The 19,600-nt window shown below is 40.4% G+C and overlaps 1 protein-coding gene across 1 annotated transcript in view; it reads left to right on the plus strand.

Moving 5' to 3' along the window:
- IMPACT (impact RWD domain protein) overlaps nt 1-19,600 on the plus strand; it is a 114,198-nt gene that overhangs the window by 75,754 nt on the left and 18,844 nt on the right. Inside the window, exons 7-9 of the mRNA XM_030213660.1 lie at nt 2,644-2,738; nt 3,385-3,458; nt 14,627-14,717. Coding sequence (XP_030069520.1) covers nt 2,644-2,738; nt 3,385-3,458; nt 14,627-14,717 — 260 coding nt within the window. The remainder of the gene's footprint in view (nt 1-2,643; nt 2,739-3,384; nt 3,459-14,626; nt 14,718-19,600) is intronic.

Below are 19,600 nucleotides of genomic sequence, written 5' to 3' on the forward strand. Positions count from 1 at the left end.
AGCGCACTGCACACTTGGCACTGCAGGGGAAAGCCTTGGCCTTCTATCTGAAGTAGACTAAAGCCCATAGAAACTCCACCTAGCTTTTTTCTTTTTTTGTTACCCAAACAGGATGGGGGTTACCATTGGCAAACTCGCTCTTTCAAATTAACTGTTAGACTGCATTTCTTTCACTTATGCCCAGGCAGGTCTGATGCAAAGAGGAGGATCATGTCACAGCTCATAATATTAGAGCTTTTTTTTTTTTTTAAACAGTTTTTTTTCCTTTCCTTTCCCTTTATATAATCATTATACCTGTTCTTCGCAATGACATTGTGGGGTTCCTACTTTTATGTATTTTCCCGCTTTCTTTTTTTGAGGGGGTAGCAGGGTAGGGGTTGTGTAGAAGAATGAAAGCCCAAACCAGTGAGTTTGAGCTTTTATTCTCCCAGTCCAGTGGTGGCAAACAGCTGGCCTGGGAGAACTGGCAAGGTGCCGTTTTCTGTTTTATTCTGGTTTCGTCCGAAACAGAGTGGCAAATTTCAGCTGTGGATTCAGTTGTGGCTGAAACCAAAACCACTGGTTTCAGTCAGCCTCTAATTATTACACTCACGTTTATGTCTGCCTTTTACATGGTGTAAGTGTTAGTACCCAGATGCCTTTGGTTTAACATGGGTGCCCAGATGCCAAAATAGAATTCATGCTCAGTACCCAAATTTGGGCAACCTGTATAGAATTGTATGCTTTTTTTTTTTTTTAATTAGAACAAATGGTATATGAAGAAATTTGACATTTAGCTCAGATATGAGATGAGACAGTTAGATTTGCATTTAAATGTGTTTAAAAATGTCTCCACTATCATTGTTTTGCATTCTAAGGAGTGCCAAATTGCATGTTTCTTTCTAAGTTTCATCAGTATTTTTTCTCAACTAGAGAACTTGCTTATTCATTATAGTGCTTGAGGGTCTGTAGTTTGTTTCTTTGATATTTCCTTTTTGGAAAGCTAAGATTAAATAGTTTAAACCAGTGGACTTCACCTTGAGTATTGTGTTCAGTTCTGATCACCAAATCTCAAAAAAGAAGATATAGTGGAATTAGAAAAGGTTCAAAGAAAAGAGACCAAAATGATAGAGGATGGAACTCCTCTCAAATGAGGAAAGGCTAGAGAGGTTAGTGCTCTTCAACTTGGAAAAGAGATGGCTGAGGGGGGGGGATATGATTTGAGAAATGTCAAGTAGTAGTAGTAGTAGGTCTACAAAATCCTGAGTGGTGCAGAACACATAAAAGTGAATCGATTTTTTTTACTCTTTCAAAAAGTATAAAGAGTAGGGACACTCAATGAAATGACATGGAAGTACTTTTCAAATAAATAGGAGGAAATATTTTTTTCACTCAAAGAAGAGTTAAGCTCTGGAACTCGTTTCCAGAGGATGTGGTAACGGCAGTTAGCGTATCTGGGTTTAAAAAAGATTTGAACAAGTTCCTGGAGGAAAGGTCCATAATCTGTTATTGAGATGGGCATTGGGAAGCCACTGCTTGCCCTGGGGTTAGTAGCATGGAATGCTGCTACTAATTGGGTTTCTGCCAGGTACTTGTGACCTGGATTGGCCACTGCTGGAAGTGGGATACTGGGCTAGATGGCTCAGTATGGCTATTCTTATGTACACTAAGCCAGTCCACAAAATGTATTATTGTGTTTCTTCACCACATATACATATGTCTTTAAATATTATTCACAAAATCTTCAGCAGTCAATGTTATCTTATAATGTTGCTGTATTTTTATAGAGTGCCTCAGTGATGTGTGTCGTCCACCACCCTTACAGGCTTTATGTGGCGACCAATATTAACATCAACCTCTTCATTAGCCCAATTTATTCTGTTATAGGTTGCTTAAACTATAATTTATATAGATACTTTAACACTTATCTTATCTGTCGGACTCGGGGGTAACACTGCCCGACATGCATGTTTCGCTTGCAACGGCAAGCTGTCTCAAGGACCTACCCCCGGTAGTCTTCCTAGCGCCAGCTCCACCATAATATTTCTTAAATACATTTTTCTTAAATTTTCTTAAAATTTCTTAATACATTTTGTGGACTGGCTTAGTTTACAGTTGAGATAGATTTTGACCAGTCCAATTATTAATTGAATCGGCCAATTATTAAGTATTCTTATGTACAGCCATGAAATATTGTCCGATGTCAGGCTACAACACTGCTAAGGAGTGTGTTTCAATAACATCCAGTCCACCAGCCTGCCTTCAAACTTTTTATTGGGCCTATCCTCAAGGAGGTGGGCATTTCCAAATGCTTCCTCTTCATCTATTGAGAAATGCTTTGTCTTTCAAGCATTCGGCTCTTCCCCTCATTCATTTCCCCCTTTTCTGCTATGAACTTGGGTAAAGAGGCAGAGAGTAGCAGAAAAAAAAATTCAGAATGATGAGGGCCGCCCTAGAGGTGTCCAGGGGCTGCCATTGGCCCCTGGGCCTTGCATTTAAGAACATTGGTTTAAAGAGTTTCAAAAGATTAAATAGTCTAAACGGTTTCAGTTCTAAGTGCAGTGCTAGCATCTGTAGAGCTGTGGTAACCTACTGCTTCTTGTGGTTTTACTGTTGTAACACTTCTGAAGCACATATCTAAAGGGTTTTTGTTTAAATTAATAGATGAAGAGCTTCCACCAGTTAAGCACGGTGAACCAATCACAGATCGCAGGAGTACTTTCCAGGCTCACCTGGCTCCCGTGATACATCCTAAGCAGGTTTGTATTGCTGTGTCGACATACATTTCAGCAGTTTGAAGCATGTTTAATGTTTTAGATATCTTTAATTCTTGCTTTCTTGGAGAAAAGACAGATATCTGACCATGACGCAAGCACATCTTGCCAAAATACAACTTTCAAGTCACCAAAGAATAAACCTACATTTCCAGGCTGTTTCTACTCCTTTGTTTTGCTTTTTGGTACTGCAGGATTTATTCCTTCTCTTGCTTGCCTTTGCCGCTGCCAAAACAGGAGCTGCCGCCGTGTTGGCATTGTGCTATTCAGTGAGTTTGAGTGGTGTAGTGTGGGAATATTGCTGTGGTTCTGTAATGTTAAGTTTCATGAAACCAGCGTGGGAGTTCTGTACTGCACAGGTCAAACCCACTGAGAGCTGCATAGTGCTGTTGAGAAGACAGCCCTTATTTATTTATTTATTTTTATCCAGTGGCAGCAGTCAGAGTTGGGGGCCACAGAAATCCTAGTTGACAGATCCAAGCTAGCAGGCTACTAGGGCAAGTTTTGTGCTAAGGTACATTAGCTAATACGTACAGAGTAAACCTTCCTACTGATTATTTAATTTGGCAAGCATAGAAAATAGTGCCTAGGTGGAATGTAATTAAATTTTTTTTCTTCAATTTTTGTTAAGGTAAAAATGGTCCTTGCTAAATTGTATGAGAATAAGAAAATAGCAAGTGCTACCCACAACATCTATGCATACAGGTAAGTGGAGCGGGCAGTAAATCTTGAAAAGTGATGACAGATTTTAAAGATTGTGTATACCCTAGAGCAGTGGTTCTCAACCTAGTTCTCAGGACACATTCAGGCAGTCAGATTTTCAGGATATCCACAATAAATATGCATGAGATCTGTTTGCACTGCCTCTGTTGTATTCAAATCTACTTAATGCCTATTTATTGCGGATGTCCTGAAAACCTGACTGGTTGGGTGTGATCCAAGGGCTGGATTGAGAACTGCTGCCCTAGAGGAGAGGAGAAATGGGTGATATGTTAGAGATATTCAGATAGATCAAAGGTTTAAATTAAGCATGAGAAGCAAATCTTTTCAGAAGAGAGAATGCTGTAAAACAAGAGTTTATGGTAGGAAACTGCAGGAAGTTAGACTCAGCAACAGAGACGTAGCCAGACTCAGTATTTTGGATGGGTCCTGCCACACCCCACCCCAAATATCTTCCAGGAGACATTTTTTAAAATACAGATTTTTTTCACCTACCCTGCATCTCCCCCTCGTCTTCTCCTCGTCCCAGCATCTGTGTTCTCCACTGTACCATACAGGCATCCTCGGTTCCTGCAGCGATTCATTCTCTCTCCTTGCGCCGGCTCTGCATAACTAAGAGCATAACTTAGTATTCTAAAAATTGTGCACCTGTGTGTGGGACCTGCCTATGTGTATGTCCCCCCTTGTAGTTGCATGCTGTGCGGGGTGTGCACTAAGTTTCTAGACAACTCTTTAGTGCTGAATTGGCACGTACATTCACACATGTAAGTGCTAGTATGCTATATTCTTTGCAGCAAATGGTGTTTACATTTAGGTGCTAAGATTATCAAACTAGGGGGAGAGTGCTTTATTTGCCATAATTTTCTCTGATTCTGTGAATGCTCTTTTTAAATTGATGAAAGCCCATTAGAAGAACTGTGTTTTTAAGATGCAGTGAAACAGTTATTCCTTGAAATACACTTTTTTTTTTGCCAGCCCCTCTCCCCCCCCAATGTCATTTCCTCTCCCGGAGAATAAAGGATGAGAGCAGCAGAGTCAGCGTGCCTTTACAGAATACCTGTTCCACATCTGGTCCCGGAATGCAGCAGCCACTTAGGTGCTGGGAGAGTGAGGGTGGAAGAAATAGAAGATGTCTGGTGGGGGGAGAGGGAAAATGTTGATAGAAGTAGAGAGAGAAAGAGGAGATACTGGATGGAAGGAGGAAGAGAGGGGAAAATGTTGAATGGAAGGGGAGAGAGGGGGAGATGTATGGAAGGGGGACAGATAAGACATGCTGGATGAAGGGAGGAAAGAGGGGAGGCACTGAATGGAATATATGAGAGAGATGGGAGAAGCTGGATGGAAGCAAGTAGAGAGAGGAAAGAAGCTGGTTGAGAGAGAGAGGGGGACATGTTGGATGGAAGATGGGGGAGGGGTACAGGCTGGATGGAAGGGGGAGAGAGAGAAGGAGACACGCTGATTGGAAGGGTGAAAGAGGAGGATACGCACTGATTAGAAGGGGAGCTGAGGGAAATGCTAGATGGAAGGGGGAGAGAGGGAGGGGACATGCTGGATGGAAGATGGGGGAGAGAGGGGACACTAGATGGAAGGGGGAGAGGATAGATTTAATGAGACTGGGAAATGAAGAGAAAAGAGATGGAGAGCTGCAGGTAAATTCAGTAAAAAAAAAAAAAAAAAAAGAGGGAAATTGAAGACTATAGTAAGAATGAATAAAGAAAAGGATAAAAATAAATGGAAGAAAGCTGAGAGGAACATATCAGTGTTGTAGATGGATGTAGCGGAGGATGTGAAGAAGACAGGAGGGGAGAGAAAAATGACAAATGGACACGAAACCCTGGCATGGAAGTTAAGAGAAGATAGAGGAAAGCAGAGATTAGAAAACTTAAAGCCAGACAACAAAGGTAGAAAAATTTATTTTTAATTTAGGTAAAGTAGTGTGGTAACAACAAAAAATAGATCTATTTCACCATAAGCAAAACAGAGAAAATCTAAAACAAATAATGGTGAATTTAAAGGAAAAAACAGGAAATTCACCTCACAAAACAATGTCCAAAAAATAAGGAGGAAAAGACTTCATAAAGATTGTTACAGATAATACTAAGGCATAAATGTGAAGTGTAGCCACTTGATACTGTAAACTATCAAAAAGTAATTGGTCTGAAAAACCTCAAGACTTTATCAAAAATGCTTTGCAAAAATTTATTACAAATTTGAAATCCCTTCAATAGTGTCAACAAAAACAAACACAGTGTATCAAACTGAAAAACGCAGTTAACTTAAGGCGCATAGCAGTGTTGTTTTTTCTGCCTGAAAACATCATGGCACTTGTCACCGCATAGAAATTTCACAGCACTACAGACATCTTGGCTTATGATCCAATATAGGGAGGATTTGATCTTCAAGCAGTGAGAGTCCTTACTGTCTCTGCACGCGTGTCAGTTCTCCCATTGAGAACTGACACCCCGATTCAAGGGAAGAACTGCCACACTGTAGTAAAGATAATTTACTCCAAAACATATATTGGATTCCCACATCAGGCACAGGCAGCTCCTTGTGACTCTGGGCAAGTCACTTAACCCTCCATTGCCCCATGTAAGCCGCATTGAGCCTGCCATGAGTGGGAAAGCGCGGGGTACAAATGTAGCAAAATAAAAATATTCCTGAGTAGCTGTCAACTTTACCCCAAGATATAGTTTCAAAGCTGCTCTATCTCCTTTATAAAGTTAGTGCCATCAGTCTGGTTCCCTTCAGAATAGGCTTCCCCTTACCCAGAATGCTGTCCATTTCCTGACATATCTAAATCCTTCTTTCCTGCACCATCCGTGTATTGAGACTAGAGTTCTACCTGCCTTGGAGTCCTGTGCATAGAATGGTGAAAATTTCTGAGAATGCTACCCTAAAGAAGCACCTTCAGTGACCTAATATTGAATCCAAAAAGGGGTCAGTGTTTAAAAAAAAAAAAATGAGTCCGTATTTAAATCATTCTTGTATATTCAAGACTGCTGTATATATACTCAGTGGTGCTGAATATACTTATGCCCAGTGAGCTATATGTATGTTGGCCATATTCAGACACTATCCTATTAGCTAAGCAATTTAATTTGAGATAAGTTTTTTGCTGGCCTATCTTGTCTAAATGGATAGCGGCTGAATATTGCTGGTTATCTGTGTAGTTGGATGTATAGAGCCACTGTTCATTTGTGGATAGAGTACTTACACATTTTGTGACCACTGCTAAACATATAAGTGCTTTTGAATGCGTAATGACAATGCGTAACCGTACAAACAAGAGAAAAATGCAAGGTGTCAAAAAGCAAAGCAAAAACTAGCAAATCAGAAGACATATGCTGTCATCAAACTTTTTAACAACAGTTATCCCAAATCCTAGTCCTCCTTCTCCTCTATTACCCAACTCACCCCCCCTCCCCACCACCCTGAGTAGCAAATTAACTGTAAACAATTTTATTAAACAAATAGTAATAGGTTACAAACAATACCCTTTATCAGTACACTAGGTGAAATATAAGAACAAAACCCCATCCAATCCCTTGCTCCTCCCCCTCATTCTTCAGCCCTTAGGACACTTTCCTAAACTAGCAGCTTACCATCATAGAGGGGAGAAGGAGAGTCCCCATGGAGCCCAACTCCCTCCTCCATCCTGTATTCCCCTGGAAGAGGCCTGAGCTCTTATAGCCTCCTCCATGGATCGGACAAACAGCAAACCACAACCCCCCACCCCACCCCACCCTATTCCAGGAGCTCTATACCCTTATGGCACACTACAAGTCTGGTATGGGCTAGGAGACAAAAAAACAGGAAAGAAACGCAAATCTCCAGAATCATTAATGTTGTAGTTTTGTTGATGACAGAACTTCTAGTGCATTGTGGGAGAAATCGGACATATACACCCCAGACTGCCAAAAACCACTGGGAGCGCTTGAGGGTGAAATGGGCTTCCTGTGCCTCCTATATAATAAGAGTGTGAAACTGATTCCTCCATTGCCAATGCGTAGGTCCCTCTGGATGCATCCATTGTTGTAAAATACATTTTTTTTCCCCACCAAGGCAGCTTTACGGAGAAATGGAACAACTCCCTTACCTCTCAAACTCCAATCTCCCATAGTGTTCAAGATCCAAACTTCAAATGAGAGTCTGACATGGCTGCCAAGCAACTGACTTAGATTAGTAGCTATCTCGCTCCAAAAAAACAAAAATATCTGGGCAATCCCAAAAAACATGGAACAGAGTGCCCTCAGCCATACCACGCTTTTCACAAATAGGCAACTGTAAGATATGGGCCTTAAATGCACGCTTAGGGGAAAATAGGCCCTGTGTATAATCCGAAACTGTCACCCATGCAAGTCGGCTCCGTGGACGAGGTGGGGAATGCTCTTGATCAGATGGGGAAAATTAAGCAATCCAAAAGATGGACCCTCCTCCCTGGTCCAGGCCTGCTGCCAAGTCCCATAATATCTCACAGGACCCAGAGCTTGGAGTGATTTATGTAAAGCTGAGATAGTAACTTTATCTTCTGTGCTATCTTGACCTAGAGACTGCAAGTGATCACGAACTGGGAATTGCATATTTCAAAGGCCTAACGAGCCCATGTAGTGAGCCAATTGGCAATAATCAAAAGCTGCACCCCCCCCTGCACTCCTAAATAGCCACTAGCAGCGATTCAAATTGTCGGAGGGATCCCGCAGCCATTAAAAAAATGCAGCCCAGCGTGCAAACACCCCACTCTCCATGCCCGGGGCAAATCCTCCATTGACTTGGATAGGCAGTAGTACAGTGCATGTAGGATTCCCTCCCCAGAGTTTCATCGGATCCGCCCGCAAATCTCTCAAGGGTTTCAAGAGCCCGCTATGATGCACAGTTTCAGGAGCAGCGAGGGAGAAGCATAAAGTAAAAAGGAGAGATGCTAGGGTGTAAAATTATTCCTCTTTAAAGTCACCGGAGTATATTCCGACGTCTCCCAGATCCAGTCCTTCAGGTCTCTTGCTAAATATGCCTGATTATAATTCCGCTAATCTGGCAAGCCCTGTCCCCCCCAATGCCCAGTTGCCAAACAGAAATGAGAGCCGCATCTTTGATCTCCTATCTCCCCAACAAAAGGCGCCTACCATCCCATACAACCGGCTCAATTCCTTCCGGGTCAGCTTAATAGGGAGAAGTTGTAAAACATATAGCCACTTTGGGAAAATGGTCTTCTGAAAGAGACTAATACACCACAGAGAGAGAGGGGCAAATGAGTCCACAACTCCAGATATTTTTTAGTCTCGCAACAAGTGTGGGATACTGGTGGATCGTATCAGGCTTGTATTAGAGGGTAAAAATATACCCACATAGCAAAATCTACCACTTGCCCACCACAGTGGAAAATCCTCCCTGAAATTCAGTTCCAGACCCTCTCCAACCACCAAAGCTTTGCAGTTTTGATAATTCAACGTGAAACCCGAATAATCCCCATCCTCAGCAAAAGTCTCCAACAGGGCTGTCAAAGAAGACCGAGCGTCTATGAGGTGGACTTGGAGGTCATCAGTGAATGCTGCAATTTTAAAAACTTGAGAACCAATCCGGACCCCCTGGACTTCTGGATGCCCCTGGATTTCCTAAAATTGTAGGTCCAAAGTTAGTATGAACAGGAGAGGAGACAACGGGCGACCTTGCGAGTACCCTGATGAATATCAAATTCCTGCAATAATCCATCATTAACCCAAACCCTCGTTTTAGGATCAGAATACAGTGCATGTACTGCTTGTCCAAATGTGTCGTCCATACCATAGCAGTGTAAAACGCAAAACATAAAGTCCCTGGGCGCACGATCGAAGGCTTTTTCAGCGTCAAAGCTGATTAAAAGTGAGGATTCCTTTTTCCAATAAATCTGCTCCAAAGAGGATAAGATTCTCCTAATGTTCTTGACCGCATCACGCCCCTTAACAAACTCTGCAAGTCCAGCAAAACAGAGGGGAGTACCTGTGCCAACTTGTTAAGATTTTTGCCAGCAGTTTAGCTTTTACACACAGCAGAGAAATAGAGCGATAAGATTCCGGGATCTCTCCCAGGCTTCAGGATAACTATAATCTGGGCCACCAAAAGGCTGGTAGGGAGAGATAGATGGGCGATGATAGTGTTAAAAACCTTCTTAAAAGTGAGGGCAATCCCGCCCTGTAAAAACTTATAGAATTTGGCTCTTAGTTCATCTGGATCCAGAGCCTTCCCCAACGAACTTTGCTGAATCACCCATTCAACCTCAGAATCAATGGGAGCATTCAGAAAGGCATGGTCAACTACTGAAATCTGAGGAAGGTCAATATTATCCACGTAAACATGCATGTCAAGGCCCAGGTCCGATGGGTGAGAGTATAACCTCTCATAAAAGGTCTTAAAAATGCAACAAATCTCACACTCTGACTGAAGCATCTGTCCCCCCCCCCCCTCATCTGTAAGATATTCCAATGCCCTTCCCATGACTTAGTCATTCGAGCGAGCAAAGTCCCTGCCTTATTCCCAAAATTATAAAGATGATATTTTAAAACAGTGCAGTGATTTTTTTCGCCCGCAAAATATGAGATATTCCTATAACCACCTCCTCAACCGTAAAGCATGTAAAATTCAAAACTGAAAGATCTGATATTACTACTGTTAAAAGTGAAGACTGCAGTATTCTTACTACAGATGTCTTGAATAGATGTCAGGATTTTCACAAACAGCTGTAGGCTTCTGAATGTACTCGACATCAGAGATTAAATTGAGCAACCAAATACATCTGACCCTTTCAGAAGAGGATAATGCCCTTTTTATGAAACCTATTACCAAAGAAGACATTAATTTGTACCACAAAGGATATGGCCAAGCATAAGACTCAAGGTCCAGATGGCCTGCCAGTTGTATTTTACTCTGCTTTCCAATCCATGTTGCTCCTTCACTTGCTTTCGTTTTTTCATTTCCTAATTGAGTCTGGGCAAGTGGCTAGGTCCTTTACAGAAATCAACATCATCGAATTACATAAACCTGGAAAGGATCTTTTCCTCATTCAGAACTACAGGCCTCTCTCGCTGATTAATATAGATGCAAAAATTAAAGTGAAAATACTAGTATTTAGGTTGCAAACAGTATTATGTAAAATAATTGGATCAGATCAAAATGGTTTTATGATTGGTTAATTATCCAGCAACAATACGAGGCTTTTCACTAATGTTGTTCAACCTGCTAGCCAATCATCTGAACCTTTTGTGGCCATTGCTTTAAATGCTGAAAAGGCATTCAACAGTGTTGAATGGCCTTTTATATTTCAATCTATGAAACAGTTTGGTTTCAATGACATCTGTATTGAAATGGTTAAAATACTTTATTTCCTACAACCAGAATCAGAATTAATAACACGCTATTGAAGCCATTTCACCCAACAAGAGAAACCAGACTAGGCTGTCATATTTCCCCATTACTGTTCAATATTGTACTGGAACCTCTTTTGGTAGCCATAAGAAATGACCCTAACATTCATGGAATCAAGAGGGGGATCAACTATACTCTTACTGTGCTGTCAGTGCTTTATATCGTAAAACGTATAAGAAAATGGTAAGTCTACTCGCTGAATTCTTGTGGAATAACAGATTCCCTCACATTACACTAAAAAGACTGAAAAACACTTAAAAAATATGGTGGTATTAATTTTACTAGTTTCTTCGAAAATCATGTTGCTTTCTTAATGAGACAGGGTTCTTGCTGGCTAATAGATGAATCAAGTCACACTCCTACCATCTCCTGGTTACAGTTTGATACAGAGCAAACACATTTCTCTACTTTACAGTACTTTCCTTTCATGAATGCTACTAAAGTACTTAAAAACAGTGCATTATTAAGCTCTATGAAAATGATTTTCCAAGAGATTGAAAAATGTGTTCAAATGTGTTGGTCTAAGACCATGTATGCACCAATCTGGTTTACTGATCAGTTCAAAATACAAGGCAGCCCTCTTGATTGGAGGTTCTAGCAAAAAGCGGGTATTTGTTATGTTGGTCAACTATTAGAAGGGCCTTCATGAATACCATTTGATACTGTCTGTGCCAAGTATAAAATCCTTAAAAACCAGTACTATAAATGGCTACTACTACGGCTCTGCCTATTATCTGCTCTAATCTCCACCCCTTTGGACTCAAAAGAACCAGATTGTTTATCCCTTTGCAAACTAATTACACACAAACAAGGTGAAGCCTGAAAAGGTATAAGATACTACAGCAAACAAATTCTGCAAAATCAACTGGATCAGAGTCGGCCTTGGAAAAAGATTTTGAATCATCTTTTACAAGAGAAACATGGCAAGAGTATGGTTGTCCTCAGTAAAAACCCTGAGCTCAGCTTCTATTATACAATCGTAGCTTTTGTTACACAATCTGTATATTTCTTTTTACACAGGGCATTATGGACACCATATAGACTGTTTAAATTGAAGATGTCCACTAGTGACAAATGTTGGTCATGTAATAATGCCTGTGGTAACTTGCAACACATGTTATATAGTTGTTCACAGCTTCAAAAGTTTTGGAAACTTGTGTGGAACATATTCAGATCTGTACCAAAAATATCAGACTTTGTCTTTTGCTGTTATAATACTAGACTTCATGGGTCTAAAAACAAAATAGGATGAAAGTAGGGGAAGGGAACTTGATATACTGCCTTTCTGTGGTTTTTGCAACCACATTCAAAGTGGTTTACATAGTATATACAGGTACTTATTTGTACCTAGGTCAGTAGAGGGTTACGTGACATGCCCAGAGCCACAGGGAGCTGCAGTGGGAATCAAACCCAGTTCCCCAGGACCAAAGTTCATTGCACTAACCACTAGGTTACTCCTCCACTTGGTAGAGCCAAACTGTTAATAATACTAATTTTTATGGTCATTATAGATCTATGTTACAAAGCTGGAAGAACTTGTCCTCTGTGGAATATATGAATTGGTGGAATACAGTTTGTTTGATGGCCAAATTTGAGCGTATTGCTGCTGAGAAGAAAGGCTCAATCAAAACATATGAACTCCTTTATAAGAATTTACTCAAGTACTTAATTTTTTTTTTTTTTAATTCTTTTATTTATCAATTTCAATTTTTTCACAAGCATTTAAATCTTGAGTAGGTAAAGTAGTACATATTAATAATATAAGCATAATATATTAAAGCAAAAATTGTATCACTTATATTAGACCACCATAAGGTGGGGGGTTAAGCAGTTACTCAGGAGATGAGATTCAAATTAAGAAAAAAACAATACAGCAAAATCACTAATAGAAAGGCTTAGCCAAATGAAACCAGTTTTTACATTATGTCTCTTTAAATCTATTACTTAAGGCAAATTATACCTGTTAGTCACAACATGTATTAAATTATCTTTTTTTGAGCAATGAACTGTTTTAAATGTTCAGGATTTAAGAAAACGTATTTAACCCCAAGATATTTGATGTTGCATTTACATGGGTAATTCAGGTTGAAGGAGGCTCCTAGAGCCAATGTTGCAGATCGAAGTGCCAAAAACTCTTTTCTCCTGGCTTGCGTCTGTTTTGTGACATCTGGAAATACCCAAATTTTGCTCCCATGAAATGGGGTTTGTAAGTTTCTCAGCGCAATTTTCCTAACATTTTCCAAATCCTGATGAAAAATAAATGATACCAGAAGAGTTTGGCGTTCAGTTAACTCTGTCAAGGAAGATTCCAATAGTTCTGATACGTTAAGTTCTTTTCCCTCCTGTTGAATATCACCTTCTTTTTCCTTAACTTTTTTCATTGGAAGATAATATATTTTATTCAGCGGAGGTATATTATCTTCTGAGAATTTCAAGTTTTCTATTAGATATCTTTTAAAAATTTCATGCGGTGAGTAGATTGGAGTCTTGGGGAAATTCAAAAAGCGTAGGTTTAATTTCCTATTGAAATTCTCAAAATATTCCAATCTCCCATGTATCATAGTGTTGTCTTGTATTAATTTTACAGTGGTTTCCTTCAACTTAATATTTTCTTCAGATAAATGATTTATCTTATCTGCAACATCATTTTTCATGGTAGTAAAAGAAGAGGTCAAAGTCTGAACATTTACTACTAAAGATTCTATCTTACTTGTTGATGCCAAAACAGTCTGGAGCGTCCCCCATATTGCCTCAAGTGTTACCGGCGCAGCTTGAGCCTCCGATGGAAGAAGGACCTCGGGAGAGGTTTCAGCTATAGGGCCCAGATGAGATACCAGTCCTCCACTTTCGTGGGTCCGTGATTCACCTCTAGAGCTGATCTCTGCCGGTTGCGGCGGAGGAGAACGCGTTGGGGGGGACAACGATATGTCCTGTCCCTGGAGTATGGCTTCTCCTTGCGCACATTGCTCAGTGGGAGCTCCCAACGCCTGACTGGTTCTCGCGAGATATCCTTCGATTGTTTGCTGGGTTGGTGTCGATGTAAGAACCGGCTGGGCTCCCGTTCTAACAAAAGCCTTTCTCTTGGTATGAGGCATCGTGGCAAACAGGTAAGAAGTAAAGCGTTGTTTAAAACAACAATAAAACAGTTGAGAAAGGCTTAACTCCAGCAATATTCCTCGAGGTAGTTCGCGTTAGAGTGTTGCGGCCGCCATCTTGCTCCGCCCCCCCAAGTACTTAATTTTATCACAACTAAATTGCAATCATCACATACATAGGTGCTCATTTTCAAAGCACGTAGACTTACAAAGTTACATTGTAATCTATGTAACTTTGTACGTATGTGTGCTTTGAAAATGAGCCTCATAGTTGCTGATCACTTGCTGTTCCAAGCTAATATGAATATATATTGTTTGATTTATTGCTGCTAAGATCTGTACTACTGCTATAGCATACTAGTCAGTCTTGTTTAGTCTCATTGCTTTTGTTTGTTGTGATTATCTTCTGCTTTTCTTTTTCTTTTTTTTTTTTTGCTTCAAATGTCAACACTGTTACTTGACTTTTTGTATTTTGTTTGTACTTCATAAAATAAATATTATTGAACAAAAAATACAATGATGTCCTTTATTTAAGGAACAAAGTTATCAATTTGTTTAAAGATCAGAAACATTTCAGTGTGATATGTATGCAATAATAGGGGACATTAGGGGGGAGGAGATTTTTTCATATCGCTATAATTCTATTGTTTTTGTTTCCAGGATATACTGTGAAGATAAGCAAACATTCTTACAAGATTGTGAAGATGATGGTGAGACAGCGGCAGGTAGACGTCTCCTTCATCTTATGCAGGTACAGAGGAACCTGTTTAAAGGAACAGGATGATCTTCATTCTGCATGAAATATCAGAGAGGTGGCCCATACTATGGTAGTTCATAGTTCATATTTATTTGTTATACCGCAAATAATATAAATACCTAAGCTGTTTACATTAAAATATAAACAAGTACAGGATGGAGAAAAGGAAGACAACAAAAGGAGGCCTAGGTTATAATAATAATAATAAAAAAGGAAAGGGAAAGTGGAGGATACATTTAAAATTAAATGTAAGATGCAAGAGAAGGAGAGAGTGTGCAAGAAAACGACTATAGTGGTGATTCTGTAATGGGGTAGCAAAGCCTATTAAGAGTGTAGCAGTTCAGGATCTTGTCTCTGATTGAGTGAATGGGTATGCTATGGTAAAACAGTGTGCTTTTAAGTAGGGTTTTATATTTTTAAATGATAATTCTGAGCAGAAGTTTAAATGGAGGCTGTTCCAAAAAGTTGTGCAATGATGCTGAAACAGGAGGAGCAAGCAGAATGTGAGTGAATCTGTAACAAAAAAGGGACAAGTAAGATGCTGATGGGCTGAACGAAGAGTATGAGATGGAGCTTAGGGGATTAGAAGGCTGTAGAGGAAAGGAGGAATTCCAGAATGTAAGATTTGATGGGTAGGTATAAGAATCTTGAACATTATCCTGTAAAAGATAGGAAGCCAATGCTCCTTTTCAAGAAATATTGAAGCACTATCATATTTTTTAGCTCCATAGATTAATTTAACTGCGGTGTTTTGGACTACTTGTACAAAATTCTAGTTGTTATGTTGGGCCTGGAGGAAACTAGTGTTTTTGTATTATTTAAATTTATTTCATGCCTTTTCAGTAATAGTTCAGGGTGCATTACATTCAAGTACAGAAGGCATTTCCCTGTCTTCATTCTACAAACTAAGCTTATACCTGAGGCAGCAAAAGGTTAAGTGGTTTGCTCAAAGTCATAAGGAATGTAAGTGGGGTTTCTAGCATAAGGAGGTTAGAAGTAAATAAATAAAATACTTGTCCTGAGTAACCTATCTGTTTTGCTCAGATAACATAAGAACATAGCCATACTGGGTCAGACCAATGGTCCATCTAGCACAGTATCTTGTGTCCAACAGTTGCCAATCCGGGTCACAAGTACCTGGCAGAAATCCAAATAGTGGCAACATTCCATGCTACCGATCCCAGGGCAAGCAGTTTTCACAAACTTCTTACATACTTAATTCGTTTGTCTATATCTTTCCATTGGAGTGAATTGTGCCACTTAGTCGGTCTCATTGCCATGGTGAAACAAGGAGTGGGACTGGTAGCATCACTGGGCCACGTGGAGGCTGTCATTGTGGCGGTCACTGTGGGAGGGAGGAGAACATCTGCAGCAAGGTAGAAAGAGCAGAGAGACGGGCTGAGTAGTGAGGTAGTAGCAGAATGGAGGGAATGAAGGGGAGTTGCTTGATGATTGACATAAGGAGAATCTAAAGAACAGCTGCCAGCAAACAGAGGAAAGGAACCTAACTAACGCACCATAAAGAAACATGGGGACAAAGGTGGAAAGACCTGAAGAAAAGTAGTAGGGAGGAAGGAGGAGAGCCCAAGGAGCAGTGATAGGAGAGAGTGCCTAAGGAAGAGGTAGCAGGGTCAAGGAAAGGAATAGAGAGCCTGAGGATTGTTACAGTATGGCAGGGGGAGTGAGAGAGAGAGGGAATGCCTGAGGGCTGGAAGCAGCTGGTGAAGCAGAAGCAAAACTCAAGAAATAGCAGCAAGAGGCAAATAGGAGAGCTCAAAGAGTGGTGGCAAGAGGCACAGGGGAAGGAGAGCCAGAAGACTGGCAGTAGTTGAGGGTGGGGAATTTGAGCTTGAGGAAGGATGTTTAAAGGTAAGGGAGAGAAACATTGACAGGAGGCATTATTGGGGGGGTGGGGTGGATGCTAAGCCCAAGGGATGGGGACAGAAAAGATGAATGGTGGCAGGGGGGAAGAGAGTGTGATGGCAACAGTAGATAAGCACAGAGAAAGGGAGTTTGACAAATGCATATAGCAGATGGAGGGAAAGCTTGAAGGGCAATGGCAGGAGACAGAGAGAGCCTGTGACCTAGGGGAAGGAGGTAGATTGGGTTACGGGAAAGCCTGAGGAGAAGTAAAAAGTAACATGGTAGAGAGGAGAGAGGATGATCTGAGTACTGGTGGGGAGAGCCCATGGAGTGGAGATGGAAGTGGTTAGGATGTGTTGTTTTGAGACTTAGGAAATATGGTCGCCCTATTTGTTAGTTCTCATTAGTCCATTGTTAAAGATTCAGTGATTTTAGAAACTGGAAAGTTTAGTGCACTATTCCAGTGGCTCTTAAATATGAAAATACTTTGTTTATTGTGGTAAATCATGAAGGTTTTGGCAGTATCATGGTTTAAAAGCTCAAGTTCTTTAGCCTCAGAATAATTGTGCTTCTAGACAAATTATATTAAATACTACTACTACTTAACATTTCTAGAGCGCTACTAGGGTTACGCAGCGCTGTACAGTTTAACAAAGAAGGACAGTCCCTGCTCGACGGGGCTTACAGCATACACACTGTGCACAACAGAAGAATGAGAAAGAAGGATAATGTGTTTTGCCATTATTTATTTATGGAAATAACTGATTAGAAGAAAATTATTCACAGGGCAGTTCTATAACTGGGTGCTAGTAGTGTCAAGACAGTTGTCACTTATGTGTGTAATTGCACTATGTGCTATTCTATAAGGTGTCTTAGCCTATAACTACAAAGGGGGCATGGGTGTGTCTACAACTGACACACATAACAGAATACTATAAATTATGTGTGTTGCATGACACACACTTAGGTGTGTCCATTTATGCCTTATATTGACCTCGTGTAAATGGTCATGTCTGTCTAAGTCCAGATCTAATTTATTTGATATTCTGCATATATAACAAAAATCTAAGTGGTTTACAAAGTAACTAAAATATATGGGAAGGGGAAACTTGATAAAACATAAAAAAATAGCAATCTGACAGTAAAAGCAGACATACACAAAAGAAAAACAGGGGAGGGGAAGGTTCAATTTAAATATCAGGAAAAGGGGGAAAGGAAAACACAGAAGGAAGGAATCGCATGTAACCAGGGACACCGGTCTTAAAAAAACATGAAATGGGGCCTAAGAAATTATTCCCGGGATGCATTTGGGAAAGCCAGGGATAAATATGCGTTCAATTGTGATTGGCTTGAACCTTCCTTTGCTATTCTCAAAGGTGAAGACAAAGCATATTCCACAGGTTAGGAACTACTACACTGAAGCATGAAGTTCTGTGGGTATCCAAATGCACCTTCTGTAAAGAAAGGACAGATAAGAGATGTGATTAGATTTATTCTTATTTTATTTATTTATTTGGATTTATTTACTGCCTTTTTGAAGGAATTCCCTCAAGGCGGTGTACAGTAAGAACAGATCAAACATGAGCAATAGGCAATTACAGCAGTAGAAATATTCAAGTAACAATACAAAGTATGGCATGGTATACTACTTGCAATGACTACACAATACGTAATAGAACATTATAATTGGTAGTGAAGGATAAGGCAAAGTTGTAATATATAGATGAGTAAGAAAGTAGGAAGAATTAGAAAGTAAGGTGACTGATTTGAAGAAGGTTGCACATGAGATCAGAGAGATGGTTAAATATCATCTCAGCTAGGGTGGGAGTGGATAAACATGTCCCGCTGCAGTATGTGCAGCCCGAGTCAATCTACTACTACTACTTAACATTTCTAAAGCACTACTAGGGTTACGCAGCGCTATACAATTTAACAAAGAAGGACAATCCCTGCTCAGAGGAGCTTACAATCTAAAGGACGAAATGTCAAGTTAGGGCAGTCAATCCTTGTGTGTTTGAGTGAGACTAACAAGTTAGTTACTTCTTCCATTAAAGGCTTGGTTGAAGAGCCAAGCTTTCACCTGCTTCCTGAAGTACAGATATTGTGTTAAGTGGAGCCTTTCAGGCAATGCATTCCAGAGTGTGGGGGCTACTCCGGAGAAGGCTCACTTGTGGGTATCGCATCGTGTAATGTCTTTTGGAGAGGGTGTAGTTAGTGAAAGTCCTTGGGAGGACCTTAGTGTCCTTGGCGGTGTGTGGAGGATCATCCTATTCTTCAGATACTCGGGGCCATTTCCTTTCAGGGCCTTGAAGATCAGACATAGAGTTTTAAATTTAGCCCTGTATTGTACTGGTAGCCAATGAAGTTTTTGCAAAAATGGTGTCATGTGGTCACGTCGCTTGCAACCTTTTATGAGTCTTGCTGCTGCATTCTGAATCAACTGGAGCCTGGTGCAGGCCCTTTGTAGTCAGACCATTGTATAGTGCATTTCAGTAATCCAGTCTTGATGTTACCCTGCCATGCACAACTGGGATAAGATTTACCTTCTCGATGTAAGGAGAGAGGCAGCATAGCTGTCGTAAATAGTAGAAGCAGCTCTTGAAGGTTGCTTGGATTTGGGAAATCAGAGTAAGTGTTGAATCTAACTGTATTCTAAGGTTCCTGACTTGTGATTTGAGGGGGAGATAAGCGAAGAACCTTACTAGTTGAATATAGGATAAGAAGGGAAGCCAGAAAAGTTGGACAGAGAGGTAATTGAATCTAATGGCTGAGGACAAGAAATTTGTAAGGGATCCTATACAAAACTGGAAGCCAGTGTTCAGCCATAAGACCTGAGGTAGCATGATTGTATTTCTTTTGTTGTAAATAAGTTTAACAGCAGTGTTCTGAACCAGTTAAATCTTGTGTATTTGGGTATTAGAAAGTGTACTTTAGGGGTACAGAGTATCAACAAAAGCCCAGCGCATAGTCAGTTGCAATAAATGGAAACATGCCAATTTAGGTCTACACTAGTA

Source organism: Microcaecilia unicolor, chromosome 1, assembly GCF_901765095.1.
Source record: "Microcaecilia unicolor chromosome 1, aMicUni1.1, whole genome shotgun sequence".
Lineage (NCBI taxonomy): Eukaryota > Metazoa > Chordata > Amphibia > Gymnophiona > Siphonopidae > Microcaecilia > Microcaecilia unicolor.